Genomic DNA, 18,655 nt, shown 5'->3' with positions numbered 1-18,655 from the left:
ACCATCCATTAATATTTCAGGAATATTATTTAATATTATATAATTTTAGTAAATTATTATTAAAATGTTATATTTAATATTCTGAGAATATGCCTAAAATATTATTTAATATTAAATAATATTATGCGCTTAGGGTATATGGGTATATTTTTTTACACATTCGATGTATTCTCATTTTCGTAATCCATTTTTGTAGTCCATTTTTATTAAAATGAATTAAAAACTAGCGAATATAAATGAGTATATTCATTAATTTAAAGCCAGCGAAGATACGCTCCATGAAAAGGAAGCAGGAGAAGAACGAACAGCTTTCGAACGCTGTTTTGATTTTGGTGGAGTGAGGGTAAAAAGCCGGCTTTCCTTCGCTGCATAGAATTGTACCTTAAAACTCGAAGCTCAAACTATGAATAAGAATCTTTTGATTGAAAAAAAAACCGCAAATCATCGATAGTCACAGAAGAAACATCGATAGTTTTCGATAGCTGGCCCAAGTTAAACTATCGACAACAATCGATAGTAATATCGATGTTTAGCCACCTCAACATGACGTCGAAACGGTCAGTCGAATAAAAGCTATTTGACAATTCATAATTTTCAGGTTATCTGTACATCAAAGCAATCACATAAGTCTGCTTTGTTTTATTTTATTTAAAAAACTGTGTTGTGTTATCGTCATATGATGTAAAAACTGTCATCATTACTTCAATTGATTGTGATTATCTAAAAATGATGTGATCATAAATGTTTCAATTATCAAGGAATTAATGATTTCCATAACGAATGATGTTGAAGTATATATTTGTGGTACAATTATATTCTTTGGAATAATAATACAGATATATTTGCATTAACAAACACAAAAATGGCGCTTGTCAACATCGAAGGAATCGATCCTTGGTAAATTTATAAATTATATTTTATAAAATTTATTTACATATCCAATAATCTATTATATGTATGAGGTTTCAAGCAATGAAATTATCTCTTTATTTGAATTAATAGCCGATTACTTTAATTTAATTATATAATAAACTTACAAAAAAATTGATTAAGACTTGACTGTATGTATAATTAGGCTTACGGAATATGACGCATGTGAGAAACTGTTCCGTGAAATTATGGAACAGCTCACTATGCGTGATGGAGAACCAAAGACGTCAAAAGTTTATGCCAGCTTGTCAGCCAACATAAGATTGCGTATGAAGCAGTATACACGGGAAGTTCAGCAATTAAAGTGCAAAGTGGAAGAAGCTTCTAAATTAAAAACAATGTATTCTTCTGTTTATATATTTGTTTATATATTAATTTTGTAGCATTAGTTCAGATTTCAAAGTAATAATTCTAAAATGATAAGTTGTTTAATATACCATCTGTATGACAGAACGTTTGAGGAAGCTGAACGTCGGACGAGGCAAGTGGAACAGTTACAGAGCAAAGACATTCAGTTACAAAAATTATATGAGCCACGTACAAATGATTATATGTCGTCGCGCACTAGCTTATTAAGAGCAGACTCGTCAGCTTTCGCTGATGGAGGCACAACTTCTTGGGCTGCGGACGATGATGATGACAAGCCGTTAAATGTCCAAGTATCTGTTAATGATCTTATGAGTCACCAAGACCGAGCATTGTTAGGTACATAATAATTCTTAGAGAAAAAATTAATAAATACATTGTATATAGTTCTAATTTCTTGTAGAAATATTAATAAATACATTGTGCATTATTCTGATTTCTTGTAGAACAAGATAAAGGCTTAGAAGAGTTATGTAAAGTGATAGCTCGCCAAAAAGAAATTGGACAAACAATTAGTAATGAAGTGGATCACCAAAATGGTGAGTAGTATAAAAAAATTTATATTTAGATGATGTAATATAAAAATAACTTTTTCAAATTTTATCATCTTGTAATGTAGAAATAATTGATGATCTGGCTGATCATATGGACAGAACTGATGAATCTTTGATTAACAAGACTCAACAGGTTCGTAATATTAATTCCAAAGATCGTACGTGTGGTTATTGGATAGTGATACTTATACTTTTTATTGCTATTATTATTGTTTCTTTCGTATAGTGGATATTGAATATATTGTATTAATCCTATTATAAATTGTTATAACATCTAAATTAAATATTTACAAATAAAAAGTAAATAAGAATGTAATATCTATCAATGATAAGATATTAACTTTTTATCGGTTTACTTATATAAGATTGTTTAATGATTTATGAAATTAATATTGTATAAATAATATGTATATAAATGTGAAATAATATTTACCATTTGTTAATACTAAAAATTTATTTGATATGTATCATTTAGGGTCTATTTTTATATTTATATATTGAGATACTTTTAATTATGTAAAATTTTACCACATTAAAATATATTTAATTAGCATTAAGACTAAAATTATATGTAAGAGAGCAAGTATTTCTACATAGTCTTAAAGATAAGCGAAGACGATTTGTCAGATGTTGGAAATGGGAAATAAAAGGGTTGAGACATAATCAGACTTGTTAAATATTTTTCATTTTTCTTTTTTTTTGTCTCTTTTTATATCATAAATATCTATCCTGAATCTGGTTCTATGCGAACTTTCTCGGCGCCATAGGGATACAAAGAAAAAGATCGCTATTGTTTCTGCGCTTAATTCATTTAAATAAAACATACCAAAGAAGTCTAGACTGCCTTTGCCAGATACATCCGCTTTCTCAGTTTCGCCAGCATTTGTAATGGATAGTGTCTTGAACGTGTGTTGTTTGACACGTTCTGCTGGAACAATTAACAGATGAAAGGAATGCCTGGACTCTTCTTTTTGCAACCCGACGCAAATTATTTGGATTACTATTGTTGTCTATAGGAGACATGCTATCAGATTGAAATACATATGTACAATTGGCGCAATAGTTTTCCAACGGATATACCGCGTAAATTTACAATATCGTCCAATTTCCTTTGTTTCGCAAACTGGATTTATTTTTAATAGCTGCTAATCGCCGAGAGCATGTCGCTCTTTCATAACATACAGTGAGATCTCGTTACAACGCCCCGCGTCGAATCTCTGAGTTAATATTGTTGTACTGCAAATTTCCTTACATCGAAATGCTCGCATATTGGAACATCTTGCCATTGAGTTCAATAAAATCTCTGCTCTGCCTATATCTCTGGTTACAACAGAATTTCGTTGCGCTAGCTAGCTATTACTAGAATTGATTTTTTCTTCAACACAGAAATCGCTACAAACGTCACATTAATTATCCAGATTTTCGTACTGAACCAAATGACTTCTTGATCATGTAAGAACAGTTCTACGGATACCTGTCTACATTAACAGCCGATGAAACATTTATGCAACAAGGGATCATTTTCCTAAACATTAGTCAAAGTTAACTGATGTTCAAACCGATGCTCTGCCTCTTTCCGAAGACAGAGGAAAAGAGAGAAAGAGCGAAAGAGACAGCGGATCAATTAGATCTCAGTTAACTTTAATTAACTTTTGGCGATAGCTGCTTACACGACAGCGCAAAGCAAACACAATTAAAAATTTTTTTCCCAAAAGCATCAGTTGAAAACATTCAGAATTTTTCACGGCGAGGAACACGGACATCTCTTCCGTTTACAGGTAACTGCGTAAATGTAGAATAGATTGCACATCAATAACGTAGCATACACAGTGTTAATTGTGTGGTTCCATAGCGAGACCAAAGTGGCTTGTGCGCTGACTCTCTTAGTTAAGACCAACATCTCTTTACCTCAAACGAACTCTGACATCCTACCCTCCCTCTCTCTCTCTTTCTGATAATATATATATCTGTATATATATTAGAATATTTTTTTTCATTATGTCAAATGGGTCCCGTTAGCCGCTAATCGCTTCACATTTATCGCCACTGGCCCGAGTTAAATGCGTCGATTCGTGTTCTCAATAACGTGCTCATTAACGAGGACGACGACGACGACAACTTTATCTAGCTAAACATCGAAGAACATCGAACTGTTTATGCGTGTTCAAATCCCTGCAGTCAGTCTGAATCTAATTGACAATTGTGTATACCGAAGGTATGTGTCTCCTTGTTGTGCTGCTTGCTTGAGTTTTTGTCCCTCTTCTTCTCTTCGAATCTCTCTCTATTTTTACATTCAGTTTCGCTAACGATCGCTAATATCGACTACGTGTGTATGCGCAGGTACATATTATAACGGTACCGAGCGTACGATTTTTAGCGTGGACTCTCGCTACTCTCATTTATGGATTTTTATATACATAGACTACATGTACTCAATTATAGATTTAGAGCATAATATATGTAGAGTGTTCCATCATTCCTGTAATTCCAACTTGTTAATATTCACACAATCTTCCTTTGTCTCTTTTTAACTATATATGGAAATATCTCATTTTTAAAAATGTAAGAAAGTATAAGTAAAAATGATTCAATAATATTTTTATAATAAAAATATCATGAATTTGACTTATTAATTACATTTTTTCTGATATCAAGACTATGTTCTGTTATTCACTGTAAGTACTGAAAATCTATAATATAGTAAACTATAGATTTTCAATACTCGTAATGAATAACGGAACGCACCCCAAATATCCAGAACAGCATTGTATAATTTTCCCCGGGGGAGGGGGAGGGGGTGAAAATGTGAAAAATAAAAATTTTCACGTATGTATATAATATGTATATACAATACACACATAAAAATTTTCATTTTTCACGTTTCCGCCATAAGGAAAAATTATATGATTGATATCTTATAAGTTAAAATATACATCCAGAAGTAACCGAAAAATAACACTTTTATCATCTATTTATACATGATATGCGATCTAAAGAATTTTTTAGTATATAATATTTTCACAATGAAATCATCCAGACATCCATTAATCATTTTCAAGAAAAAATCAATTTTTCATTCATGAGAATTGATTGTTAAGAATTGACACGAATGAAATGGAACACCCTGCATATTCCTGCACATCCTTAATCTTCAGATTAACACAACCGTTAACGTTCTGCGGACATAGAGAAGCACGAGTGTTCTGTATTAGAACGTATAGTAATTTTTCGTTTTACTTTCGAGCAATGAAACAACATTGATTGTGTGTTCCTCCAAATTTATAACGCTCATTGTAAACAGTTCATTGTAAACACATCCGCAAACTGGATGTGTACAGTGGATGCTGGCATTTCTCTCAGGCTCTTAAGTTCGTCACGCTGTTAATGTAAAAGCTGTATCTTCTGTTATCGAAAAATACAATGTGCCGAAAATTGCATAATCATGATAGTTAATTTAACGATTTCTTGAAATAGTCTCGCAGGAGGTGTCCTATAAACGTGTACTGGACGAAATGTGTCCATACATATATACAACAGGAAATCGTTTGTTACAGTTGGGATATTTTTTTTCTAGTCCCATTTCTTACGTTCAGTGGCGGATTGGAACATTTCGAGTTTAGTTAGAACAACTCTCAAAACGTTGTTCTAACTAAACAAATGAATTCAAAAATTATCCAACATGTTATATGTATAAAATCAACTGTACGTTGTTTAAAAATGTATGTTATTTACTACAGGAACAATTTAAATATCTAATATTTAAATATTACGAGAATATTAGTCTATCAATTATTCAATTGTATAATTAATTTCAATTATTTATGTAAAACTGTGAAACATTTATTATGTCTAATGAGTAATCCGCCACTGGATACATTTTAGTTTACTTCTACAGAGGCAGTACCGTGTCTTTGAAATATTCTAGATAATCTGTATCTGCCGTGTACTCCTACATTCGATACAGAAGACGCTTTGTGGAAGAAGAAAAGCAAATCTCACTCGGATGATAGCGAGGAGCGTCATTCGCATTAACATACGGCGATGTACGATACTGGTGTGTGTGTGTGTGTATGTGTGTGTGTGTGTGTGTGTGTGTGCGTAAGAAGACTGGCACACTATCACGCACAGAGATGAACTATTAATTAGCAAACATTATCTGTAATACCTCCCTAAGCGTGTAAACTAATAATCTTATAGATATCTTTATCACCTCAGGTTTGCAAAGTTCACGGTACGGTGCTAAAACACGATATAAATTTATCGAACTCATCTTCGAGGTGTTGACCAACCGGAAGATCACGCACATACATTGTTATAATGAATAGTAAGTGAAAATCGACTGAGAAATGTTCAACGCAATTAAGCAAAGACTATATTCGGTCAAGACAGGTCTTGGTGCCTATAAATGATATTTTTGTGTGAATTTTACCATTTTCAGTTCGATTTGCTTAATCATTAGATCTGCCTAGATCTGCCTTGACCGAATATGATCCTCTTCGTTTAATTGTATTGTTATAATGTTCTTACGTGAATGACAAACGACAACAAAAGACACATAAGAAGTACAAACGACGAAACGAAGAAAAATAAAGAACCAACAAAAAACTCGTTTCCCAGACATACTTAGTGTTTTATTTTCGTTACAGTGCACATTGACATCTTGATTTTTTTCACATTAAGGCGAGGGTCATGAGTACTTCTTTTCTCTTCATTTGACTTATCATTATCGTCACCTGCTATCGGATGCACGTACTTCGCTCTTTCTCGTACATGATGCTATTATTTCTGACCATGGATTTCGAATCCGTTTGTTCCTCGAGCAATGTTCCCGCTATCGCACACACGCTTCGCGGATCAAGGAAGCGGAAAGACCTCTATCTCGAAATGTGGTTTGTGTATATGTGTATGTAGTGTACATGACGACGCATGTGCAATCATGTGGTACTGTTGAAGCGATTCGATAAATCATCTAGGAGCGCAATTCTTTTTTTTCTTTTTTTTTTTTACTTAATATCACATGATTACCGCCTAATCTAATTTACGCTCTAAGCAACGCTAATCGTACGCAACGTGTTACTATGTGTCGCATTGAATGTACAAATTCGAAACTATCCTAATAAAGCCGGTAGTGCTGCATGTTGACTTGATACTTTGTGCTTCTTCGACATCGTAGGATCGAGAAACAATCCCGACAAACTAAGATCTTGCTAATTGTAAGATTTCATACTACATGCATCCGAAAACGGACTCTATGTTCACTTGTGAGAAGTTTATGAGATTTAGTAAGGTCTATCTTGCAACGTCTACATCACGTCCGTTTCGCATCACGTGGAAAATTAAACTCATTGGAACTGTGTCAGTTTCAAATTCTCATTAAGTGTCACACTATACTCTGCCTAATCGACAGTTTTGATCACGCGCTTCTTACTTCTTTTCTTTCCTTTTTTTTAGTGCGTCTTGTAACCAGTGCGCGAACACTTGAGTCTCATTTTCCTAGGATATCTTGGATCGACCGTTCAGTCTTTCGAACGTTCAGTCGTTCTCCGATGATGTTACATCGGCAGAGAAGGATCGTGTGTCACGTGTGAGAAAGAGGTAAATAGGTAAAGGTAGATCAAAAGTTTTCTGCGTGTGTTTTATTGTGCTCGCGTATGTTATGTTGTCGTTAGTATAATATGCACTCTTGGTCGTCGTATGCGGCCCTGCTGATCAGTAATCAACCGGCAGAGGAACGCCTTCATTAAGATTACGAGGATCCGTAATCATATATAGAAACAATACAACGCGTGGTCGTGGAGTAGAAACTGTGTCTAGAGTAATTACGGGGAAAAGGAGAGAAATATATGGCGGTGTCGTCATTAGGTCTATGTGGTATAAAATATGTGATTCGTTCTCAAAGTTGTTATGTTCGTGAGTCACTGGCACGCGCCGAAGTGGGCTTTCTCAAATGGTTGCAACTCAGCACGATGTTTGTAACTTAATATATTAGAAAAATTCCATTCGGTCTCGCACAATATCGAAACTGATAAAATATTTTTGCGCATTTTCTCTTTTCTTTTTTCACACTTGAGAATCACTCACTTTGCGCGTGTACAAGATTTTATTCTCACTTTCTCTTTACAAATCGACGAAGTGCGCCGGATAGAAATGGGCGATACACACACTTGTTTTCAACCCGGCGACTCTCGTGCAATAGAGATTATAAGCTCGGACAATATGTGATTGTGTGTATACAGTCGTACAAAGTTGGACTAGGTCTAAAAGAGCATCGTAACGCGAGTAGAACGCGATGGTTCTTCATCTGTGTTATCTAGAATGATTGATTGTTTGCATCAGGGAATTCGTACGCTGGTAGTAAGATGGATTTTCACGCTTGAGATACTCACTTCAGATGACGAGAGTACACTTGGCGGAGGGAGACAAAGAGAGCGAAGCAGGCACAGGCATATGTGTTCGTTGTGGTCATTCGAAAGCACATTTACTAATTTACTGACGACAAGATCGCGAATACGCTTGACTCAAGTCAATCCGCACATCATTGACTTCTCATTCGATTTCTCGTTCCTCTCCTAATCATAAGATCAGTTCGAGGTATCTCTTTCTCTAAAACTACATTTTTTTCTCAGATCATGGATCATTTGTATTCGATTGAGTGAGAGCACACTTCCCGTAATCTGTGTATTAATCCTCATGTGTATGCATATAATAACATGTCTAATGCATGTACGTTTCTTGGCTCAATAAACATCTGCATTATACACATGACGAGTTACACAGCGTTCCGTAAAGAGTTCTCTCTACTTATACCGTCAAAATCAATCATTGCAACACGATCGTAGTATATATATATAATATGTATGTATGTATGTATATATATATATATTTACATTTACTATCTACATTATCTACACATCAACAAACTGTTAGTTTTAGCATCTTCATCATATTGAATTTGTAAATTGTATTTTCTTTCAAACATTATGTGTATCTCGCCTTGCATTTACCATCCATATCGTTTCCAATCATTCACACTTTCATTCTTTTATCACCATCATCATTATACATCTGCATTTACATTATCATCATCATCATCATCATCATTATCATCATCATCATCATCATCATTATTATTATCGTTATCATCATCATCATTATCATCATTATCATTATCATAATTATCTTTATATCGGTGTTAAATGTGTAAATTCACGACTAGTTCGAAGTAACGATTATTATACAAAGTAATCATAATTCTTCGACTCTCTCTCGGTCAACTCACAATAACCACAAATCAAATTAACGAGCGACAATCTCATTCAACAGAATATAAAAAATAAAATAAAATAAATATGCCAACTTAAAAAAGATAGGGGAGTCAGGGACAATTAACGATAATTAGTAGTTACGCGATATGCAAATAGGCACGCGCTATGATCGCATAACTTCGGGCCATGACAGTCTCTTTTTACCGTCCGCATCCCTTTCATCAAGGCTGCTTCTTGTCGATTTCACCATCTTCAGGCAATGCTATCGTTATCTCTTCGTGCGAACATTGACGATTCATTTCTTTCTCTTCGGAGAATCATCATGTCTATCACTGGGCGAGATTTCCCCAAATGGTGATAAAGTTAATCGGTGTCGTGACAATATTGACCCGACTCAACTCTTCTCCGACAATGTCCTTAGAGTAGTTAGTTTTCCTTTAATCTCTCCTGGAGACGAAATCTTCGTGAGGTTCACAAGTTCAGGTTAAATTAGGCTGCGGTGATGGCGAAGGAGTGACGGGCTGGGAATATGAGGCCGTGTCCTATATGAATGCCCAACATTCCAATGTTTTAACGACGAAATCTTCGCGTGGCGCCAACGGCTCGTTGCCGTATGTGCTGCAGGATTGTGTCCTGCCCTGATACAGATCACCGTCTAGCCAGAGCCCAAACTTACCACTAAAAACAAGATCAATTCCGTAAGGCTCTCGTTCAACAACGAAGGAACAGTGACGCTTTTGAGAAAAAATGAGATAACTTACTCTCCAGCACCGATTGCTAAACTCTCGTTATTGCCCTTGATGAAATACAGGTTATCCCCGGTCCAATTGAAACACTGGAACCTTGGTGTAAACCTGAACAGCAAGGATTCACCGGTACCGTAAAAATGATCGCTCACGTGCAGCGAGCACGAAGTCAGTGCACCAAACACCTGTGATAGAAAGAAGTGATTCATGAAGGCTGCGATATGTATACATAGTAAAACCGAGACGTTTACATTTCGTTTTTACTTCGCGCTCCGAATAAACAATCCGAATGGAAGAGTTAGCAATATAATAAACCAATTTGAACGGATATAGGACATTCATGAAGTAAGCCAACACGCGAATATAACTTTGTGAAAATCCAATTAATCTTTCGTTCAGACTAATTATGATAATCACAGAACTTTCTACTTCAGATTAATCAGGTCAATTGACCTCGACATTTTACTAGATTGAATTGTTTTCCACTTATAATTAGTTTATCTTTCTGATAATATATACATTCGAGAAATCAGTTCAACAACGCACGTTTTTCTATTATATTAAATAAATCTATTTTTAAAATATTTGTATTTTTTTAAAAAGCTGCTTTGCTGATATATGTCAAGTGTGTTTAGATTTAGTATTTGTATATAATCCGATGTATAATACAACGTCAAGAAAAATGTTTATAGTTACGATTGTATTCATTTTCAAGAGTTGCATTCTGGGATAAAATTAAAACCAATTTCTACAGTTTAAATTAAGGAACAAGGAACTTACGTTGCCCTCCGTGTCTTCAATGACTAACAGGATCGGACTCTCGACCTTAGCCATTTTTCGATACATGCTATTGAGACTGAAGCCATGCTGGCTAGTGCTGAAGACGAGAGTCCACTGGTAGCCTTCCGCTCTCGCGGGTAGATGACGACAGAGCTGTTCCCTATGTTCATCGCTGAGTATTTCCGTCGTGCCGATAAGATCGGGCACGATGACATCGTTGTCCAGAGAAATGGCGTTTGCGTAAAGAGCTCGCCTGAACTCCTCGCTCATAGACAATACCTGCAAACGAGGCAATGCATCACTTAACGTATTCTTCAACAAGTGTACATTTGTGTACATTTTGACAATGATTATACGTATATCGCGAATTCTAGTCGAGGAGGTAAGAAGTAAAGTCGTCTCTATCAATGACGATTCCATGAAAAGATAATTGTGATACAAATGGATGTGAATAATGTTCTAAATGTTGCTCTATATGGACGGCACGCTCATCGATGTTTGACATAGTATGTGGAATGAAATATTTTCCTAATGCCTATTACACACAGAAACTATCTTGCAACATGCATATGATGTCTACTCTGGATATATGCTGAATAAAAAATTTTAGAGTATCGTAGAAGTCGAACACAGATATTGGATCAGAGTCAGGCAAGATATGATTAATTATAATATTAAAACAAACGTAACATAATTTTTTAGCAAATATAAATTGACAGTTTGTTGTATATTATTATAGATACATAAAATTAATATATGTATAATAATAAGTTAGAAACAAGATCGCCACAATAATTAAATCAAATAAGAAAAAGTAACTACGATCAATATTAGATGATTTGGAATAATAATTCTATATGTGATTTATTTTAAATATACTTATTTCAAATATATATAACATTCCGCGCTGATACTTTCGGACTTGCAATACAATCAAACTGAAGTAATAATCTCACAAATTAAACTTGATCGTAGATTTGAAGAACTATTATAGCGAAAAATATTAATCCAAACTATCATCAACATCTAACTCTGACCATAGTTGATGCTTCTTCTTACTTAGTTAATATATATATAATTTCATGTGAATTAACATATATAACTTTAATAGATATCCTACGAATAATAAGCTATGTTAATAAATTAATTATTTTAATAAATCTAGAATTACCTTCAACAAATATTTCAGTTTTATACCGCCTGACTCAAAATCCTAAATAACTTCGAAGTACGCGGAATTTTCTGTTTTTCTCAGATGAATGAAATTCGAATATAAAAATGTTAATAAAGAAATGTTTTAACATCCTTTTAACTTCTGACCTCCTCAGATTAACTAAATCTAAGCACATTTATAAGGCACTACCACATCCAAGTGTCGTGTTGTACTCTGTTAGTACGATCTCACGTAACCGCAGTGAGTGCTGCGTTTATTCAAGTCAATTGCCGAATAATTATTAACGTGGGAGGCCACCGTGAAATGTGTGCCGATATTAAATTACTTTTGTTCGTCGCTCGTAATCACAGGAGTCGCTTAGCTTCGCACCACGCATGATAATGCAATACGTGCGCGAGAGAATGCAAATACCACGCGGTGCATGTCCATACAGAGAACCCCCGATGATGGAACCCGAACTGTAGAAGCTACTATAAACGAATGGCCTTGGAATAAAATCGGAGCGATTGGGTGCCGCATCGACTGTATCGCGATGAACCCGAAAGTCGGTGCATAAATGATGAGCAGAATACTGATGTCAAGTAGACGGAAATTATAATAGATTTAAGAATAATTGATGCTTGAAACAAACGAGACGATACAATAAGTTAATTAAATTATAAATAAAAGAAATCGAAATTAAATAACAATCGTGGAATTATATAAAATAGTGAATATTTGTTTTATAACAAATACTAAAACTAAATATAAAAATAAAGATTATTTAAAAATAAAACAAATATTAATACTTGCATAATAAATTTAAATATTTTTCCATTTTATTCCTATGCCCCACCTGAGAGATTTCATCAAAATATAATTATATTTATACAATATAATTACAATACTCTAACGTCCCTTCGCTAATTTTTATTAATAGAGGAAAATTAAGGATAATATGATATAACAAAACGATTAATCGAATAAAAAATCTTCGAGAATGCAATAAAAATTACGATGTACTGAATGAATACTCATCAAAATCGCGAGAAATAATTACGTCTCGTAGAGTAGAAATGCAGATTGCTGGATCTCGTGGGTAACGCTATGCATCGTTAAATGTTATGTGCAACACGATGTTATCATGTGCTAAATTATTGGAGAGATCTATCAATTGATTCAAATAATGAAACGATTGACGGCGCGGCGTAAGGTATACACCTGAGAGCGATAATAATTCACACACGCCTGAACACGATACGTGTCGTTGTGACTTTATACATCTATACAGTTCTTACGAATTTGATCATTTTTAATACTGATTATGTGTCGCTAAACGTGACAACAAAATGTGCTTCTGACAACTGTTGTATATATTGCTTAATACAGATTGGAGACACGAGCGAGGGAAATAAAACATTAATAATTATACACGTTTACAGTGCGAATGACACACAAAGCGTACATTGAGTGGGAGAGGTTTGGATATACATATGTATTCTTGCATTCTTTTACATTTGAAAAAAATCTGTTAGACGTATACAGATGTACGTCATTTATAAAAAAAATTATTTTTTTCCTCTCAAGTGACGGTTGTGTGATTTCTAAAATTAATTTAACTTTCTTCCTTGCTGTAATGAAGTTTGGGCTTTATTTATTTTGTAGTAGGCTTCAAGATAAATTGCGGGGAACTACATACGTTACATATTTTAACTGACTGAGTATTGAATGTTTGAAGAATATCCGAATGACGTCAAAAGAACGGCAAAGTTAGATCGTAGGTTATCGCAAATATATAAATAAAATCGTCATTTGTTCATTTAGTCTTTTTCTGATATAAGAATAATAAATCACTAAATTAGTACAATGGATTTTATGTTGCAAACGTAATAAGAATAATACGACATTTCTCGAATGATATTATAACAACACATTGATTGAACATTCAACATGTATGTATATTTCCATTATTTATGAATTCACAAAGGAAAAAATTATGTTCCAAAAAGACGCCGTCTAGCTGTTATGTTTTCAACATTATCAGTTATTATTAAGTAAACCTGTCTTTATGTCAAAAAAAAAACATAAAAAATTTCGATAACCTTTGATCTCGCGATTGGAAGAATTTTAGCTTTCATACGAATGTTTATGGATGGCAGCTGCCCTATGACTTCGTCAGATGATGTTATTCTAGCATGTAAGATGTCCGATCAGAAGAAAGATCAACAAGTATCATAAACTCAGAGGAGCTGAGCAAAGCTAAATTTATATCTTTTCCTTAAATTTAAATTTCTTTTTCGCTTTTTATATTAACATAAACATATCGACATGTTATGAATATATTGATATAAATATATCAACATATTATAATTAATATTAATGTGATCGATGTTAATAAATTAAAATTAAATGGGGATTTCCAAAAGCAAATTAATTCTGACATTTTTTTATTTACTGAGGATTATTAGAACTCCCATTATAATTTTTGGACAGCAACAAATATCGTTAATAATTAATAAAATATACAAATAGATACATATAAGTTAATGACCATATAATTCAGGTCCTCCTCAATTTATGGAAGAAAAAAAGATCCAAAAATTGATATCTTGATTAGAACGATATTTCTCCTACGCGGGAATAGAAGCAAAACGTTTATTTATATATGAAGATTGCATTATCGCGGCATGCGGGATTGCAAACCTATCGTACTTTTGACATTCGTCTCTCACACGAACGGATATAAAAATATCATCATTGCCAGTCCATCAGTTCTTCATTGCGAGGTTTTTCAAAGCTCATTATCATTATCGACCACTTCACTGGGCATCGCGTTAATTTCGATTTGATAGTGACACGCTTCCAGATGTTTCGCGTAAACAGCTCGTTAGCCAATGCAATTATCAGCTTTTTAATAAATTATCCGGGAAAATAATAGTGAGTCGTCATAAACAATTTCCTATCATTTATGGAGATAAAAAGACCCACGCGAATATCCGTCGCCTATTTTGTAAAGATTAATTAGCCTTTATATTTTGATACGTATATTAATTTGATAATTTCTTTAGCTTATATTCAGATATTACATTCTACATTATATACAGACATTACATTCTAATAAACTCAACATCTATAATAATTATTTTTATATTAATAATTTAAAACAAATATTTTAACAAAATATTTTAGGTTTTAAGAATAGATATTTAATATAAAAAAATAACTAAATCAATAAGCGAGCAAAATAAAATTTGCAGAATTAATTTGGAGGATTACATTAAAATCTCCAAATATAACGATATAGAGATTCTCTCTCTATCAAAGTTTTTATTGATACTGTTTAATCAATATCAAATTAAACCAATAGTATATTCACTAATATGAACATTTAATATGTATTAATTTACTGATTTTTATATTACTAGAAATTTTTGGTTTGTTATACGAAGCCAATTCTGCTGAACAGATGGGTTCCCTGAAGATAATGAATCTACATGTGTCTGATCAAATACATATCAAAGATACAACTAATATAAATTAAATACTAATTAAAATATTTGATTAATCGTAATATATACAGAAATTGGTAAATATCAGTAAAATTATGTAGTTTTCAATTTAGAAAATACCTTTATATATTTGTTTTATGTCGGGATAGATTTCAACGTGGATTATGACGTATACATATTAGCTTCAATCGCTGACTTGTTGCATAAATTTCTTCAAGTGTTTAGTAACATAAAAACCAACATGATTGTTTTGGTTATTTGTGTGATATACGTATAGGTATATGTACACATATAACGATAAATACAGACTATGCCAGCCGCGAACTTGACTCAATGTTAACAAAAAGACAATAATAAAATCTCTTTTTATTGATTTCATTCAATGCAATCCCATCACTTATGCCCAATTTCTTCACCTTTAGATAACTTTATCCAAGAGATATCTCCCAGAATACAATGGAGATATCTCCTCACGGAGAGAATTTTCTTTTAAAATTTACCCTGAAAATATAGTAGTTGTGGTACAATACAATATTTTAAAGATTTTTACCATGCACTTCAGTAATATTGATCAAATTTATTTTATACTTCATTGTAGTTTTATTAATGAATGAGAGAGATTTACATTAAAATTCTCCGAAATACAATACTGTTCCACGACTGTCATATTTTCAGGGTAAATTCTAAGAAAAAATTCTCTCCGTGCTGGATAAGGTTATCCGCAACTTATTTGGAAGTGAAGAAATTGGATATTAGGAAAATAACTTTTTATATTTTATATATGAAAAATCAAAGCGCGCGCGATCATTCAAACGAAAAAATAATCTATTTCTTTTCGTACTTTGTGCTGTTATGTATAGTACTATTCAAGATCATTCTTTTACAAGAAGTTTTTATAAGAGTACAGAAACGAAAAGAATGAAACGTCGCGCGTCCTTGTCACAGTTCGCGCAGTTTATAATGTTAAACTCGCTTGTAATTATTACGTTGAGCGATGCAATGACAACAACTTGAGATGGTAGCCACGTGCGAGATCTGAAATCCGAGAAATACAGAATTGATCTCTGCGTGGAGGTCATCGCAAGATAACAAGAACAGAGATTAAAAGAATTTTGTGAAAAACATATACAGAGTGCTTCAAAGTTATAATATACATTAGCCTGTAAATAAATTTTAAAATAAATGATGAGTCAAATCTTTTTATTGTGAAAATTATATATAATACATAATAAAGATAAATACGACAGATTAATGAAATCAATGTTTCAAATGTTTGTTATAAAGATATTTTATATTTGAGATAATAATAGCTGTTATTAATAAAAAAATCCACTGAAGAATCTTTTTATTCTCACTTCATGTTTTTCCAATAACGACAATAGAGCGACAAAAATAATCTCCTGATGAAAGAGAGAGAAAGAGAGAGAGAGAGAGAGAGAGAGAGAGATGAGAGAGAGAGAGAGAGAGAGAGAAGGCACTCCACGTGATACGTCACAAAAGACGAGACTTTCATGTGCTCGTATAGAAAAATAAGTTACAAAAGCATCCTTAACGCCTCTTTTCAGGCGGTACGTGCAAGCCAAGTATCAAAATAGAACGCGGAAGAACACGTTCCAGTCCTCTGACAGGTTAATGACCGTGAAAAGCCTATTAGTCAAGCATTAGTCAATCTCACAATTGAATTGATAATTGCAGAAAAAACATAAATTAATCAGTTTACAAATGGCTGAAAGGAATTAACTAATCTTCCATGTGAAAATAACATAGCGAATTTAATATACTGCGGCAGATTTATACCTCACTTTTAATTTATTATCGTACTTGTAAAATCGGACAACAAAGAGTCGTAAAAATTTTTGTCACTCTTGAAATGTCTTATTTTTTAAGAAATATATTTTTTGCAATAACAAGCTGTGTTGCAATTTACTCGTTAAGAGAACGCGAAGAATGACATCTAAATTGTAGACTAAATTTGCAGACTTGTGAGAATAATTACACATTCACAGTAACCGCTTTTAACTCGAAAGAAATACCTAACAAGCGCGAAACATTTTTTAAAGGCCGCACAATCTAAATCTCTTTAAGATCAATTGAATTGATTTCGGATAGATATTAATTTGATTAAGTTCAATTAAAAGAACATTGTTATGTACTAATCGCAGCAACAAGAAATTATGATAATGTAATTATTTTTATCATAGGTACTAATTATCTGATCGTACTTTAATGGATCGTACTTTAACGGACAATTTGCTATTATTATTATTTGTGTAAATTACAGTGAAAATACATATGAAGACTCGATAATTAACAGTTACGATAATTTTACGGATGTCAAATAATTTAAACTCCAAAATATAAATAAATAATCTATAATATTTACTAATATTTACTAATATTTTTTTAGTAGTGTATTCTAATATTACATAAAGCCCATTAAAAGTGTCTTTTATCGTCGTTATATAAATTATTACGAGTAAAGATTATTATTATTATAAATAGAAATTGTGTGTAAATAAAACTCACCGTAAGCATTCTCGACGAATGCTGAAAGACATAATTCAGAATGGGGCACGGATCGACGGTCATATCGATGTAAATAAAGTTAAGATGTAGTTTTCCGCTAACTTTGAACTTTTAAATATCTTATATTGATTATTTTTAACAATTTTTAAATATCGATGTTTACTAACAGCTTGAAATTGCGACTTTACAAATCGCGCTCCTGTTTTCAGCTGTATCACAGCTACGATTATAATATCGATTAACAGAATTTCACGCCTTCGTCTCCACGGTGCAAAATTCACGATTGGACTGAAGAATAGATCTTTTTACGCGAATTTCCCTTTAGAGAATCACGCGGCAGTTGCGAGGTTCGTGCAATCGGCAAGACGAATCGATCAAGACTGAATGATTGGAGGCACACGATCCGATTTCTTTCAGTGACCACGCGAGAAACTTTGTAAAAAAAACTTTTCATTGCGATCCGTCTCCGGTCTCCCTTCTTCCTGTTTAATGTCAAGTACACATAAATTTCCGCCGAATGCTCAGGTTGGCCTCGAGTGCATTATTCGTGCGGGATCGTCCTTCGATCTCCTAGCTGTCCTGATGCGACTCTGATAGCGACAGGCCACGTTAACGAACCACGCCGAGGAGGAGAGACGCCACTAGTGTCATTTGATTTGCCAAAATTGTCTTTAATGACGCCGGTGTTAATGACGCTCATAATCAAGAACTTCCGTGTGCCATTATGAGATTTCGGATGGATTTCCGTATACTTATCCCACGATTTAAGCAATCCTTTTTTATACAAGGACAAAATAACTTAGGAAGGTATATATATATATATATA

At 33.3% G+C, this 18,655-nt stretch overlaps 2 protein-coding genes across 2 annotated transcripts in view; one reads left to right on the top strand and one right to left on the bottom strand.

The window, feature by feature from the left end:
* The first annotated feature begins 549 nt into the window (after positions 1 to 549).
* On the top strand, positions 550 to 2,076 carry Syx8 (syntaxin 8). Its single transcript, XM_018448754.1, has 5 exons — positions 550 to 897; positions 1,076 to 1,270; positions 1,382 to 1,635; positions 1,743 to 1,835; positions 1,916 to 2,076. Exons 1-5 carry the CDS (start codon positions 863 to 865, stop codon positions 2,074 to 2,076), a joined length of 738 nt encoding a protein of 245 aa, XP_018304256.1. The 5' UTR covers positions 550 to 862.
* Positions 2,077 to 6,455: 4,379 nt separating this feature from the next.
* mtd (TLD domain-containing protein mustard) overlaps positions 6,456 to 18,655 on the bottom strand; it is an 88,907-nt gene continuing 76,707 nt past the window's right edge. Inside the window, 3 exon segments of the mRNA XM_018448757.1 lie at positions 6,456 to 9,793; positions 9,877 to 10,046; positions 10,642 to 10,920. Of these exon segments, the coding sequence (XP_018304259.1) occupies positions 9,658 to 9,793; positions 9,877 to 10,046; positions 10,642 to 10,920 (585 nt within the window). The 3' untranslated portion in view covers positions 6,456 to 9,657.

Source organism: Mycetomoellerius zeteki, unplaced genomic scaffold (assembly GCF_001594055.1).
Source record: "Mycetomoellerius zeteki isolate Tzet28-1 unplaced genomic scaffold, Tzet1.0 scaffold225, whole genome shotgun sequence".
NCBI classification, from domain to species: Eukaryota; Metazoa; Arthropoda; class Insecta; order Hymenoptera; family Formicidae; genus Mycetomoellerius; species Mycetomoellerius zeteki.
The sequence above is the reverse complement of the archived record's forward strand: the minus strand, read 5'-3'. Positions and strand labels throughout refer to the sequence as shown.

Coding starts and splice junctions, on each gene's coding strand:
- Syx8 (XM_018448754.1), top strand. CDS start 863: ATGGCGCTTGTCAACATCGAAGGAATCGATCCTTG. Junction 1,636..1,742: donor CCAAGACCGAGCATTGTTAG/GTACATAATAAT, acceptor GATTTCTTGTAG/AACAAGATAAAGGCTTAGAA. Junction 1,836..1,915: donor TGAAGTGGATCACCAAAATG/GTGAGTAGTATA, acceptor CTTGTAATGTAG/AAATAATTGATGATCTGGCT.